At 35.3% G+C, this 27,259-nt stretch overlaps 1 protein-coding gene across 1 annotated transcript in view; it reads right to left on the reverse strand.

Moving 5' to 3' along the window:
• The window catches only part of DNAH12 (dynein axonemal heavy chain 12), a 152,858-nt gene that overhangs the window by 20,728 nt on the left and 104,871 nt on the right, over window positions 1–27,259 (reverse strand). The window contains exons 51-61 of the mRNA XM_016205506.2: window positions 26,593–26,733; window positions 24,139–24,380; window positions 22,011–22,158; window positions 21,330–21,475; window positions 19,957–20,171; window positions 19,276–19,468; window positions 17,766–17,958; window positions 14,823–14,995; window positions 11,805–11,945; window positions 1,700–1,858; window positions 1,392–1,536 (exon numbers count right to left, since the gene is read on the reverse strand). Coding sequence (XP_016060992.2) covers window positions 1,392–1,536; window positions 1,700–1,858; window positions 11,805–11,945; window positions 14,823–14,995; window positions 17,766–17,958; window positions 19,276–19,468; window positions 19,957–20,171; window positions 21,330–21,475; window positions 22,011–22,158; window positions 24,139–24,380; window positions 26,593–26,733 — 1,896 coding nt within the window. The remainder of the gene's footprint in view (window positions 1–1,391; window positions 1,537–1,699; window positions 1,859–11,804; window positions 11,946–14,822; window positions 14,996–17,765; window positions 17,959–19,275; window positions 19,469–19,956; window positions 20,172–21,329; window positions 21,476–22,010; window positions 22,159–24,138; window positions 24,381–26,592; window positions 26,734–27,259) is intronic.

A 27,259-nucleotide genomic window follows, 5' to 3' on the forward strand; every position in this document is an offset into this window, starting at 1 on the left:
CAGCAGACGCTCTGTGCGCCTGGGGCCTCGGACCATGTCTGCTGTGTGCTCCTCCTCCTCCTCCTCTTCTTCTTCCTCCTCCTCCTCCTTCTTCCTCCTCCTTCTCCCTTCTCCCTCCTCTTCCTCCTCTTCCTCCTCCTCCTCTTCTTCCTCCTCCTCCTCCTCTTCCTCCTCCTTCTTCTTCCTCTTCTATTTTAGAAACAACCCTTTAAGGTGTAAAAGCCATTCTGAGCTCATGGGCTGGAAAAATTAGGTCATGGGCTGGATGTAGCCCACGGTGTTTTTGCTGACCCTGAACTAGACCCTAAACTATCAGAACAAAATTCAACCACCTTTAAAGGAGGATAACAGTTCAAGTCATTGAAAATGTCCACTATCCAGTGAGGTGCTGCTGAGCATGCCAGGAAGCAGTAAACTAATCCTAAATGCAAGAGTAAAATCACTGAATAGAAACAGATCCAGAAATGACGGAATTAGCAGTCAAAGCTTTAAAAAACTGTTATTGTAACTGTGTTCAAGTATTTAATGGAAATCATGAACAGAATGAAAAGGGAAATAGAATATGTGTGTGTGTGTGTGTGTGTGTGTGTGTGTGTGTGAACTTTCTAGAGGTAAAGCATCTAGCTGAAACAAAAAATTAATTGGATGGGATTAACAACAGATGAGATGCTTTACAAAAGAAGAAATCAGCAAACTTAAAGATAACAATAGAAACTATCCAAACTGAAGCACAGTGATAGAAAAGATTTAAAAATAATCAGCAGAGTATCAGTCACCTATGGTATAATATCAAGCAGTCTAGTGTGTGTGTGTGTGTGTGTGTGTGTGTGTGTGTGTGTGTGTGTGTATGTGTGTGTGTGTATATATATACATATATATATATACATCCATATATACACACATATATATATACACACATCTATATATATATATATATATATATATATATATACATATATATATATCTCCTCACCTGAGGATATCTTTTCTGAGAGTGGAAGGGGGAGAGAGAGAGAGACACCTATGTGAGACAGACACACCGATCGGTTGCCTCCTGCATGCACTCCGATCCAGGCCAGGGATGGAGCCTGCAACCGAGGAACATGTTCTTGTCTGGAATTGAAACCAGGACCCTTCAGTCCTCAGGCCGACACTCTAACCACTGAGCCAAACTGGCTAGGGCTCTAATGTATATTTAATTGGAATAATGGGTGGGGTGGCTAAAAATATTTGAAAAAATAATGGTCAAATTTTCACCAAGCTGAAAAAAACTGTAAGCCTATAGATCCAAGGAGCTCCATGAACCCTTTTGAGCATAACTTTAACTTTAAACCTAGTACTTCAAAAATGGCAAATTATCTGGTTCCAAATGGAACACATTTGTCCTTTACCTTATCGGGTCTTAAGCAACGAAGAATTATTATTTTCTGTAGTTCATTTAGCCTCTGATCCATTGGTGCTGGAAATTTAACATTGTGTGGCTCTTTACTGTCATACAGCTCCCGCCATTCAAATATATATTCACAAAAATGCGTCCTAATGGAAAAAAGCTTAATAGTTATTCTTTCATTGGAAAAAATTTAAAGAGAGATTGTTGGGCAAGGAGATGAATCAAGACAGCTATAGAACCATTTAACAGTCACTAGATTACAAACTGACCCATCACTATTCAGTGCTAAATCACCAAGTTTAAAGTTACCTGAGTCCTTGGAAGGCAGGAAATTCACTAACACGACAAATTTCCTCCCAGCTTTTATCCTGTAGCCACGTTGGATCAGGATTTTTCTCAGCACTCTTAAGACTTACTCCTCCAGTTAAAAGAAACATAAGTTCCTGGTAGTCGATCTCTTTCTTTGCCCTGTATTCCCAAAGTAAGGACTGCTATGAGTTGTTAACTTTAAAATTGAATAAATGTCTGCCTCTATAACTTGGATAAAATAAACAGAAGTGGCTTCTCCACTATGAACAACCAGAACACTGAAGAAAATGAATGAAACAATTGTTTTTGGAAATTATACAATAGCCAATATAGGACGGAGGTCCCTAAAAAAAGGGAGACAAATAAGGTGGTTCTTATGATTGCCTCAGCTATCTGCCTGGAGGCACTTCCAGACCACAGAGCAGGGAGGAAACCAAGATCTGAGCTTGGTAGTACTGCTGAGCCAAAGAGATCTCTGTCAGAGTTAAGAAAGGCTGAGGTGACTGGAAATTGTGGGCAGAATACTGGAGAGGAGAGAGAGGCATCAAAAAGGAGCTCTAGAAGACTGCCTAGGTTTACTAAATTCTAAACTGTGTGGGAGTAGGTAAAACTCCAGGATGCCTGGCAAAGAATATCTGGGGAGCTGTAAACTGAGTAGCTACCAGAGCTCACACAGAACTAGAAATGAGTTTTTGCCAACTAGAGTTGTTTAGTGGAGATATCAGAGGGATCACACCTTAGTAGTGAAGGTAACCTAACCTTAGAATAAAGTCTATTCTAAAACTGCCCTAAGAAAGTGAAAAACAAGCCTTGAAAAGAACAAACTAATCCAGTAGTAATTTAATTACCTGAAAAAGTAAAGTCTAATGTTCTTCAAAGGAATACAAAAAACTCAGCATTTACCACTGTAAAATTCACAACATCCATAAGCAGAAAAAAAATCAGTCAATAGATATAGACATAGAAGTGATAGCGATGATACAACAGGCAGACAAAAATGTTAAAAGAGCTATTATAAATATGCTGAAGGAGTTAAAATAAAACATAAAAATAAAAGAGTGAGAAATAAGCAATATAAAAAATAACCAAATTAATTTCTAGAGATAAAAACCACAAAAATACAAAAAATATATTCACTGATCCCTCCACCCCCGCCTCAGTTGTACAGAACTTGAAAGGATTCATTATCAGTAGATCTACACTATAAGCATATTAAACAAAATTTCAGGTAGGTGGAAATCTGGATCTACATAAAAAAATTAAAAGTTCCAGAAATGATAACTATATAAGTAAACATACAAGGCTTTCCCCCGCCCTTTTTATTTAAGTCTCTTTAAAAGATAATTCACTATTTAAAGCAAAATAACAATGTGCTGTGGGATTTATAACACATGTACAAGTAAAATGTATGACATTATATGTATAGTTTCACCTAAAGATAGACTGTGAAAAATTAAAAAGTATACTATAACTTTAAAGAAATCACTGAAAGAATAAAACAAAAACTATAGCCAGTAAATCATCAAAAGAGATAAAATAAAATAATAAAAAATATCCAGTTAAAAGAAAAGCAGAAAATGAGGAAATATGGAACAAACAACAGATGAGCAAAGCAGTAAATAAATTGTAAAATGATAGGTTTAAACATAACTCTATTATCTCATTGGATGCAAATGGTCTAAACAATTTCACTAAAGTTAGTGATTATCATATTAGATAAAACAAGCAAGACCTAACTAAAAGCTGTCTACAGAAATATGGTTTAAGTATATAAAGACACAAATAGGTTAAAAGCATGGAAAAATATATAAACCATGCTAACAGTATTCAAATAAAGCTGGAGAGGCTATAATAATATCATACAAAATAGATTTCAGAGCAAAGAGTATTACCAGGGATATAAAAAAAATGGGCACGTCGATTCATTAAGAGAATATGACAGTCCTAAACATTCATACATCCAATAACAGAGGATCAAAACACAAAGCAATATTGACTGATGGAACTAAAAGGAGAAATCTCTGTAGAGATTCTAAACCTCTCTCAATAACTGATTAAACAAGTAGACAGAAAGTCAGTAAGGCTATAGAAGATATATAGACCAGCTTGACCTACTTGCCTTTTATAGAAATTCCACCTAAGAATAGCAAAATACACATGCTTTGCAAGAGTACATACAAAACTCACAAAGAGGCCACATTCTGGGTCTCATTCATAAAATTTCTAGAATAGGAAAAACGATGGAGATAGCAGATTAGTGGTTACCTGGGATTGGGAGTAGGAACAGGAACTGACTAAATTGGCACAAGGAAGCTTTCAGATGATGGAAATGATAAAAAACTGGATATTAGTGATGCCTGCACAATTGTATAAATGTACTAAAAATCATCTAACAGTATTCTTATGGGTAAATTTCATGATATGTCAATTATACCTAATAAAGCTGGGGGAAAAAGAATAAAGGAGGTCTCTACTGAATAACTCCTATTTATATTAACAGAAAAGGTTTCAAAAGAGCATTTACAGTGTGTTACCATTATGAAAAAAAAGGAAAATAAGAGAAATACTTATATTTTCTTATTTTTACAATAATTTAAGCTGAGAATTAAATGAATGGATTTAGTTACAGACTAGGTGCAGCTAGGAAGAGAATTAATAAGTAAGGAGAATAAAGATTTGGGAGGCAAAGGGACAGAAGACATAGATGAGAGGGTAAAAGACACAGGGAATCCATGAGAAAGCCTAAGATGTGTAACTAGAAAGGGAAAAGAGAATGAAGAATAAACAATATTTGAAAAAATTATGACTAGTTTTCAAAGCAGCTGATAACAATCAGATCCCCTATGAGTCCCACGCAGATTACTCCCCGCCAAAGAAAACTTCAACCCATTATCAGAAGTTTGTATGGTGGTTACCTCTGGTGAGTAGGCAAAGGCTAGTAGAGATTGGGAAAGAACACAAAGGGAGCTTTTGGGATGCTGGTAATATCTATTTCTTGGTCTGGGTGATAATTACATGAATTTGCTCACTGTAGTAATTCATCAAGCTGACCCTTACACTTTGATTATTTTTCTGTAAGTATGTTATACTTCCATTTAAAAGAGTATTAAAATAGAGCACATCTGGGCACATAATACTAAGACCTCTAAAAACTAAGGAAAATACAATCTTAAAAACAGCCTAAGCTAAAAGGCACCTTATTTTCAGAGGAAGAGCCATTCAAAATAATGGAAGCTAGAAGACAATAAATAGTTTCAAAGCACTGAAAGAAAATTCTAAACTCAGCAAAATACCCTTCAAGAATAATTCCCTTAAAAAATAGATTTTTTTATACAAAAAAGAGCAAAGAGTATTTTTGACCAACAATCATAATGAAGCACTAAATGAAGACTAAATGAAATACTAAAGAGTGTTTTTCAGGTAGAAAAGGCAAATTCCATAAGAAAATTTAAAAATAAATAAAGGAATGAATAGGAACAAAAGGGTAAATATGTGGGTAATTTTAAACAAAGATTCAGTATATAGAAAAACATATCGTATAGAGTTTAAAATACAGAGAATATTGAAACACATGGCAACAATCGCAAATCAAACAGAAGGGGTAAAGGGAGATAAAATGTTCTAAATCTTTCTATATCTGGGAAGAGGGTAAAAGTAGTGAATATAATTGGACTTTGGGATTTTGAGAATGCACATTGTCATTTCTATGTCAGTAAAATTACTAAAAGAAGAGAAAAGAGGGTACAACTATAAAAATAAAAGAGGAGAAATTAAAAATTAACTTTATAAAATGATAGGAAAGAGAATTCTGGTTTCTGGTCTGGCATGTAAGGAGCTTGGAAGTTATCACTCTTGTCTTCACAACAAGAAAAACAGATGAACAAACTGAAAATTAGCAACTCTTCTCAAATCCCTTAGAGGACTGAGGTCATAGGACAAACTGCTATCCCCAAAATTGGAAAGACAGACAGGAAGACACAGAGAATCACAAATTATTGAAGCAGGAACCTTCATGAGAACCACTTACCTGAATAGGGAAACTTAAACTGTAATTTACAAATTACTAGAGGCTCAGTGTGGACAAATTAGAGAGTTAAAACTCCAGGCCAGGCCAGTTGTAGGATGACCTCTGCACTTTTGTAAGTTCTACCTCCAGGAGCCCTGACAGGTTATATAGTGAAGATCAGAGAAAACCCCCCACTGCTTCTGGCAGCAAGAGGAAAGCACAGTCATTTTGAAACATGCCCAGAGCATTCTCTTCTTCTTAACAAAGCCTTCCCTTAAGAGAAACTATTTTACAAGAGCCCCAGGAGAGGGTTCCACCGTAGAGGATTCCCTCAAGGCTTCTACATATGGGGGAAAGAAATATCCAACTCCAGCCCCAGTAGGTTTCCACATAGGGGGAGGGAAATATCCAACTATAGCCCTCTCTAAGCTTCCTGTCTGACTTAAGAGGTAAAAATACAAGAAGAACTTGTCAAGATCATAGCTGAGAAGCACAGGCTCACTAAAAAACTGAGACCAACTTGTAGTACTATAGAACACTCTTCCTTCCCCCATACATTACCACCACATCAATAGGGATCGGGAATACAACAAAAAGAAATGCATTATTTTAAAATATATACTTTTAAATAAGTTCTCAGAATAATAACTTATTTAAAAGAAAGTCTCCAGGGAAACCAAAAGACAACAGGGAGGCAAAAACAAAGGATACCAGAGGAAACTTTAGTCTCTGACACCTACAGCTAGAGCAAACAGTAACCACAGCCTAATTCCTAGTTAGATTAATATAAAATATCTATAATAGGCCTATTTGCCTCAGTTTCTTTTACCCAGCACAACATATCTGGCTTTCAACAAAAAATTAAAATGACAAAAAACACAGTTTGAATGAACAGAGTAAGCCTCAGAACCAGACTCACATATGTGAGAGATGTTGGAATTATCAAACTGGGAATTTAAAACAACTGTGATTAATATGCTGAGAGCCCTTATGGAAAAGTGGACCACATTCAAGAACAGATGGGTAATGCAAGTAGAGAGAGGGAAACTCTAAGAAAGAAAGAAAAGGAAATGCTAGAAATCAAAAATATTGTAAAAGAAATAAAGAGTTCCTTTAATGGGCCAATCAATAGACTAGATGTGGCCCAGAAAAGAATCCATGAGCTTGGAGAAATTTCAATAGAAACTTTCAAAACTGAAATGCAAAGAATCAAAAGAATGAAAAAGAACAAAATATCCAAAATTGGGGACAATTACAAAAGGTGTACTATATAGCAGGTTCTTGAGCAATGTTCTATTCAACGTTGTTTCCTTATAACTTTAATGCGGTGCTGTAGGAACTTATTTATATTAGCCTACAGTAAAATCAGTTTTGTTGTATGTCACTTTACTTAAAGTCACAAAATCTATCAACAACATTGAGAACTTTCTGTACACATAATGGGAACCCCAGAAGGAGACGAAAGAGAAAGAAACAAAAGAAATATTCAAAGTAATAATGACAGAATTTTCCAAAATTAATGGTAGACACCAAATCACAGATCCAGGAAGCTCAGAGGACACCAAGCAGAATAAATACCAAAAAATCTAGCCCTAACCTGTTTTGCTCAGTGGTTAGAGCGTTGGGCCATGGACTGAAGAGTTCTGGGTTCGATTTTGGCCAAGGGCACGTACCTCAGTTGCAGGCTCGATCCTCAGCACCCTGGGGCCTGTGTGGGAGGCAACCAATCGATGTGTCTCTCTCACATCGATGTTTCTCTCTCTCTCCCTCCCACTCTCTCTGAAAAGCGATGGAAAAAATATCCTCAAGTGAGGATTAAAAATATATATATATCTATACTTAGGCATACAAAGACAAAGAGAAATTCTTGAAAGAAGACAGAAGAGGAAACAAAACTACCTTACCTATAGAAGAGCAAGAATAAGAATTATAATAAACTTTTCTTCAGGTAATGCAAACAAGATAGGAGAAGAATAAAATGTTGAAAAAGTTGAAAGGAAGAAGCTACCAACTTACAATTCTGTATATAATTAAACTATCCCTGAAAAATGAAGGAGAAACAAAAAATTTTCTCACACAAAAATTGAGGGATTTGTCACCAGTAGGCCAGCTTTGCAAGATATATTAAAAGAAATTCTTCAGAAAGAAGGAAAACTACATACGTCAGAAAGTAAGGTTTACATAAAAAAGGAAGAGCATTAGAGAAGAAATAAATGAAAGTAAAGTCTTATTTTTTTATTCTTAATTGATATAACAGTTTATTGAAAATAATAATAATAGCAACAATGTATTCCATGATGGAATATAACTTGTGTATAAGTTAAAAGAATGACATGAATATTTTAAAGGACAGGAGGGAGAAATTGAGAGAGCTCTGTTATAAGGTCATTGCACTGTCCAGGTAGTGGTATAATGTTATTTGAAGGAGGACTTGGATTAGTTGTAAATGTATATGATGAATTCAGGGGCAACCACTAAAAAAAGTTTTAAAATACATACATTTGTATGCTCAGAAAGGAGAAAAAAATGGAATCATACAAAATGCTCATTTAAAACCAGAAAAAGCAGAAAAAGACAAAAACAACAACAAAGAACAAAAGCCATAAATAAAAATGAATAAACAATATGGTAGATATTAGTCCATCAATATCAGTGATCACTTTGTTTCTTTATTTTTATTTTTTTAAATACATCTTTACTGATTTCAGAGAAAGGAAGGGAGAGGGAGAGAGAGAGAAAAACATCAATGATGAGAGAGTCATTGATTGAGCCTACAACCTGGGCATGTGTCCTGACCAGGAATCGAACCCCGATCACCTGGATCCCAGGTCAACGCTCAACCGCTGAGCCATTCCTGGCCAGGCTCAGTGATCACTTTAAATGTCAGTGGTTTCAATATACCAAATAAAAGACAGAGACTGTCAGACTAAAAAAAAAAATCCAACTATATGTTGTCTACAAGAAGACCACTTTAACTATAAAAACACAAATATATTAAAAGAAAAGGGATGAAGAAAGATATACCATGTTAACACTAATCAAAAAAAGGTAGAATGGCTATATTGAGACAAAGAAGTATTCAGGCCAAGGAAAAGTATCAGGGATAAGGAAGGCCATTATATAATGATGAAGGGGTCAATTTTCCAAAATAAACAACAACCATTATTATGTATATGCCTAACAATACAGTGTCAAAATACATGAGACAAAGCCTGCCAGAACTATAAGAAGAAATAGATTAATTCACTATTGTATTTGGAGATTTCAACACCTGTCTATCAGTAATGTACAGATCCAGCAGCAGAAAATCAGTGAAGACATATTTGAACTAAATAGCACCATTAATCAGTTGAATATAATTGACATCTATAGAAAACTTTACCAAACAACATCAGAATACACATTCTTCTCAACCTTACATGCAACATTCACCAAGATGGGTGACATTCTGGGCCATGAAACATACCATGACAAACTTAAAAGAAGAGAAATCATACAAAGAATGCTTTCAGACTACAGTGGAATTAAACTCAATAAGAGAGAGAGCTGGAAAACCCCAAAATACTTGGCAATTAAACAACACACTTCTAAATAACATGTGAGTGAAAGAAGTTTCAAGAAAAATCTAAAAATTTTTGAATGAGAACACAACTTATCCAAATTTGTGAGATGCAGCAAAAGCAATGATCAGAGGGAAATTTATAGCATTGAATACATTTATTAGAAAAGAAGACATAAAATCAATCAGCTAGGTTTCCACCTTAGGACAATTTAAAAGAAGAGCAGATTAAATTCAAAGTAGAAGTGAAGAAATAATAAAAATCAGAGCAGAAATCAATGATATTAAAAAATTAATAGAAAAATCAATGAAACCAAAAGCCAGTTCTTTGAAAAAAATCAATAAAATTGATAAAACTCTAGCTAGTTTAACTAAGAAAAAAGAGAGAAGACATAAATCACAAATATTAGAAATGAAATCACTACTGATTTCATTGACATTAAAAAGATAATAAAGGGCCCGGCCGGGCATGGCTCAGCCGTTGAGCGTCGACCTAGGATCCAGGCGATTGGGGTTTGATTCCCAGTCAGGGCACATGCCTGGGTTGCAGGCTCAATCCCCAGTCGGGGGTGTGCAGGAGGCAGCCAACCAATGACTCTCTCGTCATTGATGTTTCTCTCTCTCTCTCTCTCTCTCTCTCCTTTCTTCTCTCTGAAATCAATACAGATATATTTTTTAAAAAAAGATAATAAAGGAATATGATGAATAACCCTGTGCCCACAAATTTGATAACCTAATTGAAATGCATCAATTCATTGGAAGATACAATCTGTTAAAATTCACACAAGGAGCAATAGATAATCTGAATATAACTTGTTATTAGTCTGCTTGTGTTGCTTTAACAAAACACCACAGCCTGGGTTGTTTAAATAACAGAAATTTATTTTCTCACAGTTCTGGAGGCTGATTTGGTTTCTGGTGAGGCCTTCTTTCCTGACTTATCGATAGCCATCTTCTCACTGTATCTTAACATGGCATTTTGTTCCTGCTCATGGAGAGAGAGAGCGAGCTCTGGTGTCTCTCCCTCTATTTTTTTAAAGGACATTAATCCTAACAGATTAGGGCCACACCCTTATGACTTGATCTGATCTGAACTACTTCCTTAGAAGCCTCATCCCTAAATACAGCCACACTGGGGGCTAGGGCTTCAACATATGAAATTGAAGAAGACCGAAATATTTAATTTATAGCAGACCTATATCTATTCAAGAAATTGAATCAATAATTAACAACCTTTCAAAACAGAAAGCACCATGCTAAGATGGGTTCTAGAGAATGCTGTCAATCATTTAGGAAGAAGTTATACCAATTGCTTGCAATCTCTTCCAGAAAATAGCAGAAAGAATATTTCTTAAATCATTCTATGGTATTATCCTAATACCAAATGAGACAAAGGCATTATGAGAAAACTACAGACTAATCTCTCTCATAAAGATATATTCAAAAACCTTCAATAAAATATGAGCAAATTGAATGCAATAATGCATAAAAAGAATAATATTCCACAACTGAGTTGGATTTATCTCAAGTATGCAAGGCTAGTTCAGCATTCAAAAATCAGTAATGTATAATGTAATCTATTACATCAACAAGCTAAAGAAGACAAATCACATGATTACATCAGTAGATTCAGAAAAAGCATCTGATCAAATCCAATACACTTTCATGATAAAAATTTTCAGCAAACTAGGAATAGAGGGGAACTTTCTCAACTTTATAAAGAAAGAACATCTGCAAAAAAACCCCCACAACACACAAAAAAACTATAGCTAACATCATACTTAAACAGGAGAAACTGGATCTCCCTCTAAGATCTGGAACAAGACAGGACGTTCCCTCTCACCACCTCTTTTCAACATCATACTAGAAGTCCCAGCTAGTGCAATAAGATATGAAAAAGAAATAAAAGGTGGATAGATTAGAAAGGAGAAAACAAAACTGTCTTTGTTCAGAGATGACATGATTGTCTGGGTAGAAAATCCAAAACAATTGATTAAAAATTCCTGGGACTGATACGCGATTATAGCAAGGTTGCATGATACAATGTTAATGTACAAAAGTTAGTCATTTTCCCATATGTCAGCAACAAACAAGTGGAATTTGAAATTAAAAAATACAGTACCATTTGTAGTAGCACCCCAAAAATAAAATATTTAGGTATAAATCTAACAAATTATGTACAAGAGCTATATGAGGAAAATTACAAAACTGTGATGAAAGAAATAAAAAAGGAATTAAGTAAGAGGAGAGATATTCCATCTTTGTGTATAGTAAGACGCCATGTCAAGGTGTGTCAGTTCTTCCCAAATTGATCTATATAGATTCAGTGCAATCCCAATCAAAACCCCAGCAACCTATCTTGTGTATATAGACAAACTGATTCTAAGTGATCTAAATTTAAAAAATCAAATAAACATAAAAACACCCATACTATTGTAGAGAAATACACAAGTAAAATCATGAATTAAGCAGAGCAGCCATCTTTATTGATTAGATATTTCAGGCAGGTTTTTAAAACAAAGAAAAAGCAAGTAACTTACAGTAGAAGGTTGGCACACAATAAAAAGGAAAACAACAGCTTGTCCTTCTCAAATAGTGATCGGCATATATTACAATATAAGTTGTATGTGAAGTGGTCATTTAAATATCGTAGGCGCTTTTCCAAGATTTTGGATTTGTTACTAAAAGGTTAAGAAAAGGAAAATATATTTAGTCAAGCAAAACTAAGATAAGAGTAAGTAAAATATGAATTAACATGTAAGTTGTTTTTATTTTACGAGTATCCGCTGTTTAAAATATGAAACTACACACACACACACACACACAAATGAGTGTGTGTAAAACTGGTGAAATCTGAATAAGGTCTCTGGACTGTACCAATGTGAATTTCCTGGTTGTGATATTGTACTATAGTTATGCAAGATGTTACCATTGGAGAAACAAGGTAAAGGGTATAGGGACCTCACTGTACAGTTTTTGTGTGTGCAACTTGTAAATCTTTAGGTAAAAAACAGGGTATAATTCTGTGAGAAAATGAAATATGGTTTATGCCATCTTTCTATTTTCAAAATTCTAAATGTCATATTGTACTCCAAAATGACTGAAATCAATTAATTTTAAAAAATGCACACTTATTGAATCTTTATTAGTGTGAGGGTCTATGCTGGGTGTGGAACTGTCTGAGATAAAGAATTATAAAACATTTACCTACCCCAAAGAAGCCTAAAATCCAGGTCAAGATCTATGCTTTTTTTTAAAACCTCACTGGAAGAATTTTTTTCCCATTGCTTTCAGAGAGAGTGGAAGAGGGGGAGAGAGAGACAGAGAAAGAGACAGAGTGACAGAGAGAAAGATGTGAGAGAGACACACTTATTGGTTGCCTTCCACAAGGGCCCACACCAGGTCAGGGATCAAGCCAGCAACTGAAGTATGTGCCCTTGACCAGAACTGAACCGTCAGTCCTCAGTCCCATACTGAGCAAAACCAGCTAGCGCAATATCTATACATTTAAAAATATATATATGGACAAATGTGGTTACTTCTGAGTGGGGTTATAATTGATATTTATTTCCTTCTTTATACTCTTATATGCTTAAAAAAATTTGCAATAAGCATACATTGCTTTCATTTTTTAGTTAAAATTTTTTCAGTAATACTTATGGGAATATAAGATAATACATACATTCTGGAAAAGTTCAGCAATTACTTAAAAAACTAAATAAGCAACTACCACATAATTCAGAAATTGCATTCTTAGGCATTTGTCTCCGAGAAATGAAAATTCATGTTCACACAAAAACCTGTACATGCATGTTTATGGCAGTTTTATTTGTAATAGCCCCAAACTGGAAATAACCCAGATGTCCTTCAATAGGTGAATGATTAAACAATCTGTAGTATATCAACATCATGAAATACTTCTCAGCAATAAAAAGGAGCAAACTATTGACATATGCAACCACCTGAATGAATCCCCAGAGAATTATGCTGGGTGAAAAAAGCCAATCTCCCCAAAGTACATACTGTATGATTCTATTTATATAACATCCTGGAAATGACAAAATTATAGAAATGGAAAACAGATTAGTGGTTGCCAAGGGTTAAGAAGAGTGTGGGGATGGTAGGGAAGAGGGTATGGCTGTAAAAGGAAAACATGGGGATCCTTGTAGTGATGGAGGCGTCATACATTTTGATTATACAGTTTTTTGTGTGTACTACTTCAATATCAACATCAACATTCTGGTTGTGATGTTGTACTATAGGCTTACATGATGTCACCATTGGGGAAACTGGGTAAAGATTACTCAGGAGCCCTGGCAGGTGTGCTCAGTGGTTATAGCATTGGCCCACACACCAAAGGATGGCGGGTTCAATTCCTGGTCAAGGACACATACCTGGGTTGCAGGTTCAGTCCCCAGTCCCAGGCAGGGTAGGTGTGGGAGGCAACCAATTGATGTGTCTCTCTCATATCAATGTTTTTCTCTCTCTCCCCGTCTCTCTGTAAAAAAAAAGGAAAAAATATCCTCAGGTGAGGATTAAAAAAAAAAAAAAGAATACACAGGATAGCTGTACTATTACTTATAATAGCATGTGAGTCTACATTTATCTCAAAATTAAAATTTTAATTAAAAAAATGTAATACTTGGGTCCCTGTGAATGGGATGGAAGCGTAGGGGGTGGTGACACTTCTTTGGGCAGACCTTTTAGTACAGGATTTATTTTGGAGTTAAATTAATGGTTTATGTGCTCAATATATAATAAAATTAAAATCAACAACAAAAATAAAATAAGAATGAGGAAAACACTCTGAAATGAAATACAAAAATAAACAAATGAACCACCTGTATTTCACATGAATGACATCACCACACTGAGAGGGAAAAAGCTAACCCAAGTAACTTTTGAATATATATGTGTGTGTGCGTCTCTAAAAACAAAATGACTCTAAGTTTCTGTGTGGACATATGCATTAAATTCTCTTCAGTGTACACCCAAGAATTGATGGATTTGTTGCAATTCCTGGATCATCTGGCAGATCTATGTTTAATATTTTGAAGAACTTCCAGAATGTTTGCAAAGTGGCTGCACTGTTTTTACCATCTCACCAGCTGTGTGGGAGGGTTCTGATGCCTCCACATCCTCATCAATACTTGTTATTGGCAGTTATGTCAGTTCCTCAGTTTGAATATCTTCCATCATGTGGGTTGCATAAATTCAAATTCCAAATTCCAACTGGGAAAGCTCAGGGATTTCACTCACTCAGGAGATTGTTCTACCAAGAGCCCATGTACAACACACGTGGTAGGCTCCGACCAGATACTTAAAAAAGAGGGGAAAAGGGGACTGAAGCTAATCCCTCTGTGCCTAAATCTTGTGTAGAAGGGAAACAAAACTTAAAAGAGAAAGGCTTGCTCTTTCCTCCTTCCTTTCTTTCACTTTTCCATATTTATAAATGTTCTATAATGAATATTATCTATTATACAGATAATAAGAAAAAAAATGGAAAGGATGGTGAAAATTCAACCTAGAGAGTGTGGCTGAAGTTAGAGAAAGTTTACCTGTCATGAATAGAGTTGATATAAAGGTTCACAAACCAGGTAAGAGAGTACTGGTACATAGGATCAATGTTAGCCAGGTCTGCAATGCTAAAGAATAATACTGAGGAATGTTTAGCAATAGGTCTATAGCCTTCTCGAGACTCTGCTATTTTGAGTTCTGTTTTTTCTGCAATCTAGAAGAGAAAAATCAAATCAAGAAATAGAAAATGTATTTTAATGATATATTCCTCATATAATGAAGTTTATATTTTTTAAAATACCCAATTAACTCAATGACAAAATTATAGAAGCATAGTTTACAAGAAAGGGTTTTATTTATGCTAAAAACTAGTAAGGAAGGGAGGGAGGGAGGGAGGGAGGGAGGGAGGGAGGGAGGGAGGGAGGGAGGGAGGGAGGGAGGGAGGGAGGGAGGGAGGGAGGGAGGGACTATGGAGGGCGGGAAGAGAAAGACCACAGGTTTACAGATTAAAGTTGTGAGTACTCACCAACCATCTCTGCCTTATTTGAGAAATACTACAGCTGTCAATCTTTGCTTATTTTTTGCCTGAATCTTACATGTGTCTACTACAGTCATTCACCCTCTTTTGTTTTAATAGGTCAGAGATAGAGAGGGGGAGGGAGAGAGAGCGAGAGAGAGAGCAAGTGTGCACGAGTGTGTGTTTAAGGTGTCAAGGCGTGAACCAGAACCCAGCAGAAAGTGTGGCAGAGTAGGTACTCAGAAATATTTGTTGGCTGATGGTTTTATACATTATGAATACCTTTTGTCAAGTAGCTTCTGATATGTTTAACTTTTCTAGACTAATAGCGGTGTAGATATTCAACTCCAAAAGAAAAACATTTCTCCAAGATAACAGCCCTTCAACTGAAAACTCAATCTGATGGGTTAATATTCTGCATGAAAAATGTGTAGAGCACTTCTCCGACCCACTTTGCCTTCTCTGGAAATGCTAGCCACAGACTCTGCTGAGTAAGTGTGCCTATGCAGTCACGTTTATACTGATGATCCCATCTGTTGCGGATCCAATCAGGCGGTAGGAATAGAACCGGACCCAAGATAAGCTAATCAATTTTCTCCCCAAATATTCCACCCTCTAAGAGCCTCAGAAAATGAAATCAGGTGGTACTAGCCATCAGTGCTAAAAGATAATGGAACGAGAGTTGGTTTCTATGGGCCAGATAAATGTAGGAAGAAACAGATATAAATATTTTACAGAAGAAATTGGTCTTCAAGTAAATTAGAGAAGGGTAACAGAACCTTAGAGAGAGGGGAAGAGACAAAGAGCACAGAAACTCAGTGCTTTCCATTTATTCCTGAAGCCTATACATATTTTGTATAATTGGGAAAATAAAATATCCCCTTGCATCTTTTTAATTTGAGTTAATTTGAGTGGGTTTCTGTTTCTTGCAAACTTTCCCTAAAATTATACAGTATTAACCACAATTAAAAGTAAGTTTTAAACCTCAATTTTGACTATAAAAAAGTAAAACAAAGTTATCAACAATGGAAATTAATGACATTTTACATAAGAAAGCATAATCTTAGTATTCCCATTTAAACCTCTGTCATTTAAGCCTTAATTTTTTTCAGCTATCAGGAGAGCCAGCCAGAAAGAAATTATGATTTATTAAATTTCTTTCTCTTTATAAGATAAAATACTAGAACCAATAAATACTCTATCTCCTTTCCTCTTTGAGTCTGAACAGGAAATAAGGTGATAAATTTTTCCTATCCTTTCTCCCCTTTGAAAAAAACAATGTGTTGAGGAGACAATGAGAAGTTGGTTCTGCTCTGATGGACAGGGAAGGAGGGGAGACATAGAATACCTCATCCATGGTTCCTAGATGGGGAGCTTCCATATGATATTACTCTAAGATACTACTACTTTGGCTATTCTAAAATAAAAAACAAACAAGCAAGCAACCCCCCCCCCCCAAAAGCAGTAATAAAGAAAAACAGTACACCTGAACAGAAAGTCCTTACTATCATATTCACACAAAACTAAACCCATTCCAAGGGAAAGTGTGTCTGAGCCTTTTAAAAAGTCCTGTGCTCCAGAGCTGGGGTACATGTGGTGCAGCACAGCAGAAAGATGCTGAGCAATTAGTGCAATTTCTATTTAGGTTTTAAAAATTTTTTAATTACCCTAATATTAAAATGTATTTAATTCATTGGGTAGACTAAGGCAGACTGAAAGTTCTGAAAATCTATAAAGTTAGCCTACAGAAGTCATTCTGTAATATCATTTTATTGTGTGAACTTGGGCTTCAACTACTTTTCCTGGGCCCTAGTTTTCTCAACTATGAAATGCAAAAGATAACTGATAGCTAAGGCTTCTCACACCTGTAACATTGTAGGATTCTATTAAAATCATATATGATATGAAAATACCATTTGGCTGAGATAGATGAAATTTGGAATAAATACATTATTGGCTGTGGACCACTTGTCTTCCCTCCTTCACCCGCCACTCCCAACTCTTATGCCTCTCTCCCTGACAAACAAATGACTAGGCAATGTCAGAAAGGCATACTTATTAGTTCCTAGAACCACTTAATATCCAATTAACCAGCAATTAACTCCACACATCTTAAGTTTCAACCAGAAACAGAGGCAAGCTAAATTCTCAGACTCAGTTTTTAGGTGACAGTCAATTAATTTGGATGAACCTGACTAGCTTGCCTTACCTATGCAATAGTAAATATATATATATATTTAAAACTTTCATTCTAAATTTATTTCTCTCTGTAAGTCACTATACAGATCAGACCAGGTTCTGAATAATTCAACAGTAAGAGACATTCTATTGTGAGTTTAAAATTAGTTTCTATGTTTTGGTATTTTTATGAATTTTTTTCTTTCCCAGTAAGCCTAGTAGAGCACTTTCTTAAGGCACTGGGAGCAAACTGTTAAGAATCAAAAGATTTCTAGGATCCTTTTTTCACCTGCTGTTTCTTTGTTATCTCATTGGACATTATTTTAGCAGAGTCTAAGACTTTAATGGCACTTTCATCTTCTAAAATGTTCCCTTCTGAAGATGATAATGTTTCCAAAATTTTTTTCTCTATATCTTTTAGTTGTTTCTTATTAGCTGCAGACTGAAGAATGAGAACATTTCTTTCCTCTTCTAATTCAGGTCTAAAAGATAAAAACATTTAGTCTAGATTTGTAGTATTTTATCTAAATTCATATCTAAATATTAGATATCACAATATCATAGACATTTAAATAATTTTGTAGACATGTAACACAAACTAAGATGATTAATCCCTTAATCTAACCTAAGGAAAAATTATTTCCATTCAAGTAATAAATAATTTGAGAAATTCAAGCAAAAAGCATTAATTATATATGTGTAAAATCTGGCAATAGCATGTACTGTGGTAAGTCTAAGAATACAGTAAGTTTTATCCATGTGGCTTAGCTGGCTATGTGACAATAAGAACTGGAGAAGAAACTTGGAGTATGAAACTTCTTATTTATTCCTTGGCTTTGTCATATTCAGTCTCATTCTCATTGTTTCTTCTACAATAGCAGACATAGAAAGGATGACTGTACAACTGGCTCTTCAAGTAAAAGACAAAATTACCACGTAACATCTTAACAAAGATGGTATGAAACTTTAAAATAACTTAATTCACCGTGTTATAGAATGTTATGACATGGTTCTCTCTTGGATACTATGTAAGTGAGATTGAAATACTGGAAGTAACAAAAGTACCTCATGGTTACATATTTTCACTTGCACATTTGATGTCATATAATAGACTATTTGATAATATTATATTAAGCCTTAAGTGAAATCAAAGATTTCTTGCAGGAAGCAATTCTTTACCAGTAGCCAGTCCAGGTATATTTTTTCTCATTTAAAAAATAACATATGCTATTAATAAAAAATACATAAATTATGAAGAAAACAATAATAATTACCCATAATCTTGACATCTGAGGGGATGATTACAGTTAATATTCTGGTGTATTCCTTCTCAATCTTTTTTTTTTGTATATGTATTGACATTTTTTGTATTTGTGCATTAACTTTTGCTTTTACACAATATTACCCATACTGTATATAGTTTAGTATCTTGCTTTTTTGTTCTTATCCTAAGTATTTTCTTATTAACATCCTGTATATGTCTTTGAACACATTTCTGATTTTGTCCATAGCATACTTTTCTAGGGGTGAAATTTCTTGGCTCAAGCAATCAGATATAAATCAGAAATTATGGCATGTCACCTGAATCTTACTACCAATATTAAGAGCCCAATATAACATGGTTGACTTATAACTTGCTTGTTATAGAATGGCTATTTTAAAGGGTTATATAATTATTTAATTTATAATAACAAAATAAAAAACTTGACAAGGTTTGAAAATAATCACATAACAGAAGTATTAACAGCCTACAAATATTTCTCTCTAGGCCATCTGGAAGCATGTGAGAAAATGCATACCTCTCCTTTGCAACAACAATACCTAATAACTGATCTTCAAGTCCTTCTGGAGTTATCATGAAGTTGAGCAAAGACAGTTTTGTAGCTAGCTCTGGCATATAGTGTGGATTTCTCAGTTTTGTGGTGATATAAAACTTGAAATCAAAGGAATACTCAATAATGACCTCACCAAGTCTGATGCAATCAATGCCACCTGTATTTCAGAAAATAAATGCATAGTAAGTAAGCCAAAGTTGCACAGTCCCTCCCGCTATGTTAAGGCCTTCCCCAGGTTATGAGTAATTTAAGGGAGAATGCAGATGTGACAAAAGTCACAGACAAAGAGACAAGCAAGCCATTATGCAGCAGGGCTCATTCATTCTGGGGTAATATAAGACATTTTCTCTGGCCAGGGAGCTTTCTAAATCAAGATTCCTTTTGCTGTTACTCCTTCTATCAATTTTTAGAGTCCAGAGTACTAATCATTATGCAATGGAACCTCTGAATTTTCAATCATGATTCCAAAGTTATCTAAAGAAATTTAGTTCCAAATTTCCTTTCACACATAACAATGACACAGATGTTCTGAGTTATTAACCTTATCATTAAATTTATGTAGGTTTTTGTTTTTGCCTCAAAGATAACCTTCAAGGATAATCCAATTGTCTTTTAGTTCTACAACTAATATTAATTGACTTCTACCTTGTTTAAAAGTTTGTCTAAGTAGTAAAGGCTCCAAAGATGGATCCAGTTCTTCGCCGACATTTTCTAACAGAAGCGGAGTTCCAAACTGAATACAGTTTTCCAGTGTTCTCATATAGTCTGAATCTGATAGCTTAATAACACTAAGCTGATTATCTTTCTCAGAGTTTTTGATCCACTTATTGGCTTGACCCTGGGGATCAATCATTAGAGGCCTAGAATATAATAAGAAAAATTCTGAAGGGAATAAATAGATATTCATATTTCTTTAAAATCATATAATTTGAATAATAAACACCACCATCAATTTGTAAATATACAACATGTTTCACATATATTATCAGGATTAAACTTCACAAAAGTCCTGTGATAGAGGAGTGAAAAAGGAGTTTTAGTCTTATTTATTAATTTTTATATGTTTTTACTGTTTTTTTAGAGATAGAAGAAGGGAGAGGGAAAGAGATAGAAACATCAATGAGAGAGAAACACCAACATTGATCAGCTGCCTTTTGCATGCCCCCTGCTGGGGATCGACCCCAAAACCCAGGTATGTGCTCTGACTGGGAATCAAGCCGGTGACCTCTTGGTGCTGATGCTCAACCACTGAGCGACACCAGCTGGGCTTATTTATTTTTGAAATGAAGAAATTCAATCTCAGGGAATACTTTGCCCAAGGTTTCATGGTTACAAAATTACTTCAATGTCAGAAGTAGGATCTTGTGAACCTATAATCTGCGCTGTTTCCAATATAACATACTGTCTTCAAGATAATTTTAATACATGACATCTATTAACATAATATGAAAAATAATTCTAGTTATTTGATAAAAATTTAAAGTAAGAGATCTACTAGCCTACAATAGATTTCCTCAGGTTATCAGTAGAGTCATAAACTAAGTTCCCAAGTTTAGTCTGGTATATATTTAAGATCTATTTAGGGATTTTTTCTATGAAAGTATGGTAAAGACTTTGTATTCAAGAACATCTGATTCATGGTGTACTTTTTTCTTCCTCAGTGATAATGCTGTCCTAAGTTCCTTTTGTATTCTGTACAGTGCATTAAATGTTAACCTCAAAAGAAAAAAGCATAAACAATATATATCGTTAGTTAACGATACACATGGATGAAGTATTAGGGAAGGTATATCCATGTCTGCAACTTATGTTGAAACACATGAAAAAAGATGAGTTGGTGAATGGATAGAGGGATAAATATTTGACAAGGCATAAAGAATAATAAAGTGTTAATTTCAGGATCTAGGAGGTAATAGCTATATGGGTACTTACTCTAAAATCCTTGCAACTTTTCTCTCTGTTTGAAAACAACTTTCAAATAAAATTATTGAAAAATAAATATACTTTATGTTCCTTACCAACGTCTGGAGTTATTAACAATCACTCCATTATCTATGGAGAAAGTATCTGTTGGTAACCCAGCAATATTCCAAGCTCTAATTTTTACTGGATCACCCAGGGTCTTACTCAATGAGAACTCCTCTGAACATGGGATTTTTTTATTCTGTAAGAAATAAACAAATATATGATATTTTCTTTCATTTTGTTGATTGAAATATTTTTAAATGAAAACATTGATCTGTTATTAGATATTATTTAATAACTCTAAGGAACAAAAAAAACAAACACCTGAATTGAAAGTTGGACTATCACTAGGATACAGAGCAGAGCATAGGGAATATAGTCAATAATATAATAACTATGTATGGTGCCAAGTGGGTAATAGACTTATTGGGGGGATCACCTGTAAGTTACATAAATGTACACCTGAACTAATATAATACTGAATGTCAACTGTAATTTAAAAATTTTAAAAATTATAAAAAAATTTAAAAAGAAACTGAAAAATATATTAGAAAAAGGAAAAAAAAGAAAGTTATACTATGGAAGCGCTTTACTGATCGAACATGAAGAAGAAAAAGACCTCGCATTTTCAGTTATTTCTTCTCCTCTGTCCTTATGCTCATCTTTCCCCCCAAAATACCCCAATTCATACTTTGAATGTTCTAAAAAGAAACTTATGAAATATAAAACATTACCTTGCACAACATGCTCCAATTTTCTGTACATGTTTGTCGAAAGCCAGAAGTGAAAGCACCAAGGTAAGCTATTACTCCTGCTGATACTAAGACATCTCCAGTCAAATTTTCATATACTACCTGAAGGTCATCTGCAGCTTGAGACCATCTGTGAGATAAACCAAAGGCAAAATAGCCTGACCACAGAGAATGACAGATGACAATAAATGAAAGAGCAAGGGGCTTCTAGTCCAAATTCTACAACAAAACACCATGAAATGTTGAGCACTTGCTTACCTATAAAATGAGGTTAGGTCCCTTCTAGCTCTAATATGCTCTAACACATATCTATGCTATACAAATGACAACCTACGTTTCATTATTAGAATATTAGGTGTTTTGTTTTTGTTTTTGTTTTCAGAGTTAGGCCCTTCAGAATAAGCAAAAACAAAAACAAAAACCCACAACATTTTGTATAATCATTTTCTTCAGGATGATCTGGTCTCATTGATACAGGATAGGAGAGGTCTTCATCTTCCCTGGTTGTTAGTGAAGGTAGATGGATTTCTTGCAATATTCCAAGAAAAAGAATTTTCTAAAACACACACGGGAAAATAAATAATTTTTATTTGCATGGAATTAAATCCTTGAGTTTCCAAAGTCCCATTTCCCTTAGTCCTAGAAGTGTAGTTGGGGCTTCAGTAGAGCTAAAATCAGAGCCAGTGTCTAGAGTTTCCTTTCCATACTAAAGCCAGGTTCAGTCCAGCATCAGGTTAGTTTAGCGTGTGTTTCCCTGCTTCAGTCTATTAATTCACTGTGTGTGGGATCCGCATGGTCATTGGCCCTAGGGGCAAATGCAAGGAAGCAGGAGCAAAAGAGCCTCACAAGCCAAGAGTCAAGTGCAACAAGAGAGAGAATACCTTTGTTTAGGAGATTATGTATTCCCAAATTTTCATGGGCTTGCAGTGGTGACACTGATTCTGACCAATCATCTCTGTGTTCAGGTTTGACTGACAGGCACCTTCCAGAGTCCCTGGTCACTCCAACTTTACTGGGCATGTGTCTATCTTCCCTTTGTTCTGTCCCCTTCCCCCAGTGTTTTGCAGGGAATATACCAGTGGTTCCCTGAGGAGTGCAAAGTTGCAGCTTCCTGGCGAAGCTGCCTAAAGGACATGCCTATAATGTCTGGTTTCCCCCTTTGCTCCTTTCCTATTATTAATAACTAGCTAATTACAGTGGTATCATAGTGGTTTCAGTATTTATTGTTTCAGTATTTTCTGTTAATCTGCAATTCATTACCCAAAATTATATTTAAGTTGTATAGACGCTGACATACTATTGATAGGGTTAATATTTTTCCATTTAATGAAAACTTTGCAATAAAAAGTACATTCCCAAACCATCTTATCTGCACTACAAAGTCAAAAGCGTGTTATCTTATCATGCTAGTCATTCAACAAATATAATTAATAAGTGAGATAGCTGGCTGACCAGTACAAATAAATAATCAGAATAAAGCTAACTGGCTTTGTTAGATCAAGCCAGTCTATCCTCTTTGAAATAAATTTCAACAAAGTGAGCCATACATCCATTACTCCCCACCTCCAACACTTTATTATGAAAAATTTTGAATATATATGTAAAACTGGAAAGAACTGCACAATGATACCCACATACTCACCATTTAGACTAAAAATTATTACCATTTCCTACCCTGACCAGTATGGCTCATTTGGTTGGAGCATCACCCCATACACCAAAAGGTGGCAGGTTGGATTCCTGGTCAGGGCACATACCTAGGTTGTGAGTTCGATCTCTGGTAGGGGAACATGGGGGAGGCAACTGACTGATGTTTCTCTCTCACATAGATGTTTCCCTCTCTCCCTTCCTCTCTCTAAAATCAATAAAAATTATCATTTTCCTTATTTGCTTCTCTCTGTCTTTCTCTCTTTAAACGCTTGAAAGCAAGTTGCAAGCAACATTCTCTGGCATTGATGTTCTGTTTGGAAAGCCTGGCAAGGTGCCTTATAGAATGTCTCACATTTTCAACCAGCAATTTTAAAATCAGTAATCATAATAAATATTTAAATAAAATCATGTATTCAAGCCTGATATTCTTAAATATTGCTAAAATAAGCAGAAATCTGACCTTGATTTTTCTCCTCCCAGTCCTCCAATTAGTTTCGTGGCTCTTTCAAGTTTCTTAGCACACAGTTCCACCTGATATTCTAAACGAGCCTTTTCCTCTGTTTTTTCAAAAAATATTTTTTGTAAATTTTCCAAATGTTGTTCAACTTCTGCCAATTCTGTTCTCTTCTGATTCAAAAGCTCCATTGTCTCAGCTAAGGACTTCTGAGCTTCTGCTAAGCGGGCTTTCTTAGGAGCCACTACCTGTTTGGGAACGACAGATGCAGCTGTAATGTATACTCTGTAAAACTGACATCTTATATAATCCTTCATAGATATTATGGATTAAAAATGTTCATAATTATACATACACTTGTTACTTATAATAAAAATTATACAAAATAAACATTTTGCCTTAAATCTTACATATTTTTATACAAAAATAAATTAAAATATATTTATATTTTGTGTAAAATATATAAATCATTCTGGACTAGCACACTGTCATATATAAAACAGATAAGTTATTCTGAACAAACAAAATGTTATAATATATAGCAAAATATGGCACACTATCTACCAAAATGTCTCTAAATAATAAGTTGCCATTGAACTGTTGCAAAAAGAGAGAAAAATATGTAACAATTATAAATGTTTAAAATACATGAATGTGCTTTTGCTGTTGTTGCCTTTCTTGCTTTGGTTTGTTCTTTGCTTTTCCAAGTCTGTGGTCTTCTTCCCAGTCAGGTGAGGCATACGTTTCACTACCAAAACTGAATTTTCCTCAACAAATCTTGAAAAGCCACATTTTGTTGAAGAAAAAGGATTTCCTAAAGTTCTAATTTTATTATGTTCATTAGTATATCAAGAAAGGGGTTGGCAAGCAAAATAAAAACAGACTTGATACAGAGAATGATCTGACAGCTGTCAGAGGGCAGGGGGTCAGGAGGTTAGGTAAAAAGGTGAAGGGATTAAGCAGTACAGATTGGTAGCTGCAAAATAGTCACAGAGATGTGAATTGCAGCATGGAGAATATAGTCAATAATGTTGAGACAACAGGATATGGGGCCAGGTGGGGGCTTGGGGCAGCGGGGCAGGCGAGGGGGCACTCTGAGGAAGGAGTTCATAGTTTTCCAGCCACTTTGCTGTACATCTGAGCCTGGTGCAGAGTGACACTGAATGTAAATTGTAGTTGAAGGAAAAAGAAGAATAGGATTGGCAACTTTGTTGAGTGCAGTACAAGCCATCGGTAGGAAGAAATTAGGATATGACCAGAGAGAGTTTGTCTATTTGAAAGAAGGGACACCTAAGTCCTCTGCAGTGAATGAAGCTGGAGGCAAAGAGGGAAGAGGGAGGTAAGGAATCAGCCACTGAATGTCCCACGCTCTCTCCTATGGGCTAACATCCTGAAGGGGGCATATGATAAACAAACAGATACAAAGTAGGAAGCTCCACTTTCTGCTTTAGACTTTGGAGAAGATCTTGCTGGATACCTCACTTTAACATCAGAATTAAAATGGTAGTGTGGAGGTCAGGAAAGATCCTGGATGCTTTGGCTTCTCTGTTTTATTGAAAGGATCCAGAAGATTCCACATGCCTTGTGGGTTGAGAGCTTGCAGACCTGCTATGAGACTGCTGTGGGGAGGGACAAGATGTTCAGTGGAAGAACATCCCAGATAAAATTAATTTTATTTCTTTAACAGGTGTATACAGGTCTACACCCCTGAAATTAACAATCCAAGTCCCTCGCTCTCTACAGGCAAATGTACCTTATGAGAAATATCTTCCCAATTGTAACAGCCTAATCATTCATTCTATACTCTGAGGTTGTTCTTAACACATGCTACCGTGTATTTTTACCTGCCTTTTTATTTATATTTCCTGCTTCCCTGGGTAGAATTCTGCAAGCTACAGAGGACAAGGCCAGTGTTTTCCTGATCCTTTGCTAGCCAAATTGACACAAAATGCTCTTAAATCATTCTCTGATCTCCCAGGAACTTGGCCCCACGGGTTACTCCATTACAGGTTCCCTACCGGTGCATGCCATTGCTTTAGAGGATATTCCCATGCTCTGCCTCTTAACCCTGCTTGGATCTTCTTACTTCTAACCTTTTGAATCATTTTTTTAATCTGCCACTTTGCCCTTGAAGTTTTGGATTTTTCTTTGTTTCTGCCCACCCCTCATCAAACTCTAATTCTCTTTTGCCCCAGGTCCCTATGGGTATATGCCAGTCTGGCCAATTTCCATGATCATCCCAGCTCCCACAGCACCACCACTCACACAGCCCAACCAGGTTATGTCACATGCAAGTATTCTTTTTGCCTATTAGGTACTCGATGACTGATATTTATGCTGCAGCAGGACAAATTCTTTCTGGTAGCACTTTTGAAAAAGTCTTAACTAGCAAATACATGCATAGTTTTTAACTTCTGGGAATATTTCAATAGAAAATGGATGTGCTGATCCTCATAATACCTTTGCAACTCTGTCGTATACTTCCATAGCCATGATCCATTTACACAGGCCCTCAGCAGCAGAAGAAGCCTTAGCAATCTTAGGGGGGTCAAACTCAGGATTTGTTAAATATTCACCACGAATCTTCTGCATAACATTCACCTACAAAATAAAGATTTAGATCTTAAAATCTCAACATATATCACACAATCATAAGATGAAAAAATAATGACACATAGTAAAAAAACTGTATAAAAAAGTTATGTTTTCTTTAAAAACCAGTCAGTACTTTGAGATAATTTTAAAATAAGCATAATTGCGGCTGAAACACAAGTCATTTTTGAGCAAAATACGCAAACTTGTTACAGATATTGAGGCAAAATCTTTCTTCCAAAAAAAATTAAAAGACTTTTTGCAGTTAAGAAAACATGGAAACAAGGGGAAAGGACAATTAAACAATAAAGAGTTCAGATGGAACAGAATGCATTATACTTTATCTCACATAAATTTGTGTATCAGATTTATTAATAAACTATTATAAGAAGACACTTAAGAGAACTCTTTCATGTCAATAATACACTAAAACAGTAATTTATTAAATGACTTTCAGTGGTCAGAGACAGGAGTGGGTCTGTGCATTGTGAGAATTCGTAAGATAGTCATTAACAAACAGAATGTTCCTTTATTA

Source organism: Miniopterus natalensis, chromosome 15 (genome assembly GCF_054644295.1).
Source record: "Miniopterus natalensis isolate mMinNat1 chromosome 15, mMinNat1.hap1, whole genome shotgun sequence".
In the NCBI taxonomy this organism is placed as follows: Eukaryota; Metazoa; Chordata; class Mammalia; order Chiroptera; family Miniopteridae; genus Miniopterus; species Miniopterus natalensis.